General features: G+C 47.8%; 1 protein-coding gene across 1 annotated transcript in view; it reads left to right on the forward strand.

Moving 5' to 3' along the window:
* Positions 1 to 5,275, forward strand: part of TBCEL (tubulin folding cofactor E-like) — a 16,398-nt gene that overhangs the window by 8,637 nt on the left and 2,486 nt on the right. Inside the window, exons 5-6 of the mRNA XM_010141030.1 lie at positions 1,266 to 1,392; positions 1,838 to 1,954. Coding sequence (XP_010139332.1) covers positions 1,266 to 1,392; positions 1,838 to 1,954 — 244 coding nt within the window. The remainder of the gene's footprint in view (positions 1 to 1,265; positions 1,393 to 1,837; positions 1,955 to 5,275) is intronic.

A 5,275-nucleotide genomic window follows, 5' to 3' on the forward strand; every position in this document is an offset into this window, starting at 1 on the left:
TCCTGCTGAGGCCGGTGCCACGGCTGCCAGCAGTTTCTCCTTTGAGGAGGTTGTCTCTCTGCACTGGCTTTCTCCCAGCTATGAGAGCTTTTTGACCCTTTCAGAGCGGTGTGGTTCAGAGAGGTACCAGGCACGCCGTGGTGACGTTACGCCCCAAAGATCAGGTGAAGGAGTTCCTGGCACAAACTTCTCTCAATTTGCCTGTAAATGGGGCTGATGTTGATACCCAGAGGGTGGCTTTAGGCATAGGTGACCTTGGCAGAGGTGTTCCGAGCACCATGGGGACAGGAGGCTCTCTGCCCGCCTCACACACGGTGCCATGATACTTAGGGGAGTTTTGTTTCTTCTTGGAGAAGAGACCCTTCTTCTGAGATGTGGTTGTGACTCACTGTTTGAGCTTGAACTTGACATTCCCTGACAGGCTTAGCTCAAATGAGACCCCTGTTTTTGTTCAAACTGATAGTTTTTCTGTTTTTTCACATTTTCTGTACTGTGTGGGTGAAGCTGTTGAATGTTGTTCAGAGAAACCAGTTTTCTAAGTTGAGTTGCCAGTGTAAGCTTCTGGAACAGTCACTGCAAAAGCATCATGGTAAACATTTCTGCAGTCACAGCGAAAGGAAGCGAGGATGGGTAGTGTTGATCTCAACACATAAACAAGGCTGTATTGTTGCTTGATCCTCAGCTGTTTTATTTTACCCTCTCTTCTTGCCTTGTTATCCCAACCCTCAGGTCTTGAGAGGGCGGAAATTGAGTTAAAGCCTTTTTCATTAAATGGCTGGATGGCTTCTGTTTTACCGCTGTTTTACCGCTGGGTCATGAGTGGAAATGGGACCCAAGGTGGTCATGTGTGCGAGGTAAAGCCATTTGGTAGCTATTTAGTGACGCCTAGAATGACGGAAGTCCTGAAGACTTTAATACTACTTAAGGCACCATCCCTTTATAGATACAGCCGTCATAACTGATGCTCGTCAGTCCTCAGCAGTGAGGCCAAATACTGAATGGTCCATAAAAAACGAAGCTCCCTAATCAGCCACGTAGATCATCCTTCTACACCTACACAACAGCATGAGAGAATTTAAACTACTTTGTCTTGTGAGCATATGAAGGAGATTTTTTGTGACACATCACGAGCAAAAAGCCGATTTCTCAAAGAAACAGCAGCTGACACTCACCTGTCACAAATGTTTTTTGCTGTGTCTGATTGTCTTGGATACATGATGTATTATTATCTGTGTTCGTTTAAGCAAGTCTTTTCTTCCGAGCAGGTCTGCATTGCTGGGAAGACATTGACAAGTTAAATTCTTTTCCCAAGCTTGAGGAAGTTAAATTGCTTGGAATCCCTTTGCTGCAGTCCTACACCACTGAGGAACGCAGGAAGCTGCTAATAGCCAGGTCTGTTGTCTGTTCGTTCTGCTCAGCAGGAGCTTTACACGGCAAGGAATGGCTGGGAGCAGGAAACTGCCCTTTGGCTGTCAGGAGATGGGGTTTTGCTTGAAATCACTGCTCAGAAAGATTTGAGCTTTCTTTTGTTGCGTGGGGAAGTGGGAGTAGTGGAAATATTAAGTCTAACTTCTCTACTTCTCAATTTCCTGAGTCTTATACATGCCTGTGCGTGCAGTGCAAATGTGTGTGAAATGAAAACACTTAGTTTTGAATGTGCTTGGAGAAACTGCATGGAATTTGCCCTCCCTCTTGAGGAGACTGAGCTGTAAGCTACCTGACAGGACTCTCCTGGTGTTAACATTGTGGAACGTAGCTTTTGATGGTGACTGTCTTGTTGGTCATCCTCTCTAGGTTTTTCTTCTTGCTGACTGTATTTCCTGGTGTCTGCATGCAGGTTGCCATCTATCGTCAAGCTCAACGGAAGCATCGTTGCCGATGGGGAACGAGAGGACTCAGAGCGATTCTTTATCCGCTATTACATGGAGTTCCCGGAGGAGGAAGTCCCATTCAGGTATGAATTCTTCATTGTGGAATGGAGAGCAGGGGCAGAAACGCAAAAGGTGGCAGAACAGATGATGTTACATGGGAAATCCGGGCTAGCTGTTGCGTGAAGAAGCCACCCCTTGCTTTCCTCCAGTCTTGCCTACCTCAATCTGTTTTAATTATTGTCATTATATTAGAGTGTTGTCTGATGACTTGTATAATCACCTTTGAGTCAGAGTTGGTCTTAAAGACCCTGCACTAGGTGCCATTAAACAATGTGCCTGTTCAGTTCACAATCTTCATTGCTTCCTGGCCTGCCCAATGGCTAGCTTCTTAACCCACCTCTGTCCAAGAGTCCCCAAAAGCCAGTGCAGATCATGTTCTCTGTTTCCAGGCCAGGGCATCTAATTCAGTTGACCATCTGGTGTGGAGAACGTGATTGGCGATGGGAAGCTGTCCCCTCACTTTCAGGCCTGCAAATCGCAAGTCTGATGGTTTTTCTTTGCCAAGAAAATATGCCCAATGATCCCCTGATCTTGGTAAACTAATGAACTTTGACAGATGCTGTTCAGTTGGTTTCTCCTCTGTGCCAGCATCTACTTACTGCTTCTTAATGGGCTGAGGAAGGATCCTGGAGCAGCAAGCCACTGCATTTACATGCCTATTGCCCTAGAACCCTCATGTGCTTTTCAGACAGCAAAGCTTCATAGCCCTTTCCTTTCAGAAAGCGGGTAAGACAAGAATGTGTGTGTGCATGTGTCTAGGGGCGCAGACAGAGGTAGTGACAAACTTGAGGTAGAGGCGAGAGGTATGGCCTGGCATGCATGACAAATGGAATCTGGTCAGTGTTTACGTTGGCTGGTCGGTGTTTCCCCCAGCTTAACTCCTGGGTAAAATGTCTTTTGTTTTTCGAAAGCGCTGTGTATGTGACCTGCCAATACAGTAAGGACTTGGGAAGGTCGGAATGGGAAATGCGGGCATGGCATTTTGTGTGAATACTAATAGGTCTGTGGTTATAGTATTTGTAAAGGTGTACTGGGGTCAGTTCAGAAGCGATGGGTACTAATGTAGTCATGGAGACAAGAGAGCTGGTGATCCCTCTTATGCCTTTTTCTGAGGACAAGTCCTGGCTTGTAATGTTTGAAGCTCTTGAAGTAGAAAAATTGGAAGGGATAGCAGCAGAGGCAGAGAATGCAGGGGAGAGGAAGGGGAAGGGGAGATTACTGAATTATTTTCTGTGACTTTCTATTTCTAAGACTGTTTCATGTCTCTCTTTCTGTGGCTATAGAAGGAGGGAACAGCAGGGCAGCCGAACCTAACAGCTGCACCAGAGTCCTGCCCTTTGGCAAACAGGGCTGACCTGGAAGACCAGCCAGGAGAAGGCAAGGCAGATGCTCGTGCTGGAAGTGGTGTATTCAGTAGCAGACTGGGAGGGGAACTGAAGCAGGAGTAGCCCCTTGACCCTGGTGGAATGGGTCTGCTGCTCTGAGCTCAGGAGGAAGGGTTTGCCCATGAGAAGAAAGGTGAATAAAAAGCCGGTGGACTCTGAATCTTTTCCTGCTGGACTGGTCTCTGAGTATTGGGGTGGCAGGTGCTTGCATGTCCAGGCCCCATATATTGTTGATGCTACTGTTAGGATGCGGACTTTGGGAGCAGTCTGTGTGCACCCACATAGTTACACAGCGATAGCCAACTGGGGTCAGTGTGACCCCCCCAGCTGAGTCAGTTTCCAGGTGGGAACTGGTATAAGAAATTACTAGTACCTCACCCATCCAAAATGCTGGGCTGATCTTGACCGACATGCTAGATTTGTGCTACTTTGGTAAGATACAGGAGAATTACCTCCCCCTCTGATTTCTTAACCCTTGAGCACTGTCACAGCCCTTTTGGCGGTCAATGGGCTCTTTGTCTGAATCCTTTCATCTGTGCAGTGTTTCCGAGAGACTTGTGCAGCTGCTGAAGAGGGTTGTTGTGTTCTGGAGGAGTTGTGTGCTACTAACGGGGTTGCAGATGGCTGAGAGTGTCCATCGTGCCGAGGGCTGGGTTTCAGTGCCTGGACCTGCATGCAGCAGCTCTTGTAGGAGGGGAAACGTGGCATTCTTTGCACAGGGATTTTGAGTGTGTTTGCTAGAGCTTCCCCTTCTTTGCTCCCAAATCTGGTGTGGTCTCTCTGAAGGCAGTTTGTAATTAGAATCTAATCAGGACACATGCATATCGTTGTTGGGGGTATGGCATCTGCATTGCAGTGCTGCTTCAGGCAGAGGAAGAAGACACGCTTGGGCATGGAAGACTTAGCCCCCCTCAAGGTTGTTGAGGTGCAACGTGTGATAAGCTAGTGGCATGTCCTCTCATGGCAAACCCTCCTGCTTGCATTGAATGTCTTCACAGGCTGCAGCTCCAAGGGGTCAGAAAGGGAGGGAAATGATCAGAATAATTTCGCTCTCTGGATATTGTGGGTTAGAAAGGAGCGCTGAGCGTACAATCCAATATTGGCTGTCTTCTTGAGTGACATGTTCGTGTCTGTGGGTTTTAATGTGTCCTCTGTTTGCCTGGTCTGCTGTTTATCTGCAGAGTATCAGAGACACTTTTAGCCAGGCTCACTTCTTCAGCATCCTCTGCTCTGGCAGCCAGCATTTGCCAGGCTGCAAGGGGTGATTATAAAAGTCTCCAGGGTACCTATTATCAGGCTACAAAAGCACCATATGAGCAGTGTACCTTTGTCCTTATTGATTTGAGGGAAGCCAGCCATTCAGACTGCTAACTTTGTTTGCAGGCTGCAGCTAGCATTCAAGGAGCGGGCTGTGAAGCTTGTTCTGCCTTTCCTCGACACGAGAAAATTTTGACAACATTGTCCGACCCTCCACATATTTATAGCATGCATTTGAGTAATCTAAGCCCACTCATGGTAATTCTCTTTCAGCTTGCTTGAAATTTGTCCCACTCTTTATACTCTCCGCGCCATCAGCCCTGTTCACTGCAGTTTCCCTTAGCACATGAATCGTGGCAGTACTTCTGATCAGCACGTGAGAAATTGTCACTGGCCTGCCATGGAAACTGTGCCACAAAGAAATCCTCCCCATCGGTGACATGTTGGCTAGTGCTCGCTCTTACTGTGGCTGGTAACCCGGTGGGGAGCACGTTGTCTCCTCTCAGCCCTAGTGGCTTTTCCAAATAAATAGGCCTGGTGCTATTGCCCAGGTGACAGTGAGAGCAGGGCACTGGCTTGCCTTTGGACGCTCTGCCCTGATGAAGGCTCGTTTTGTCCGTGAGACTGGGGAAATCCTAGTGCATTGTGACCTTACCTCATTTCCTAGCAGACAGAGGGGCTGCTGTTCTCCAGGAACGTTCC

Source organism: Buceros rhinoceros, unplaced genomic scaffold, assembly GCF_000710305.1.
Source record: "Buceros rhinoceros silvestris isolate BGI_N320 unplaced genomic scaffold, ASM71030v1 scaffold10968, whole genome shotgun sequence".
Lineage (NCBI taxonomy): Eukaryota > Metazoa > Chordata > Aves > Bucerotiformes > Bucerotidae > Buceros > Buceros rhinoceros.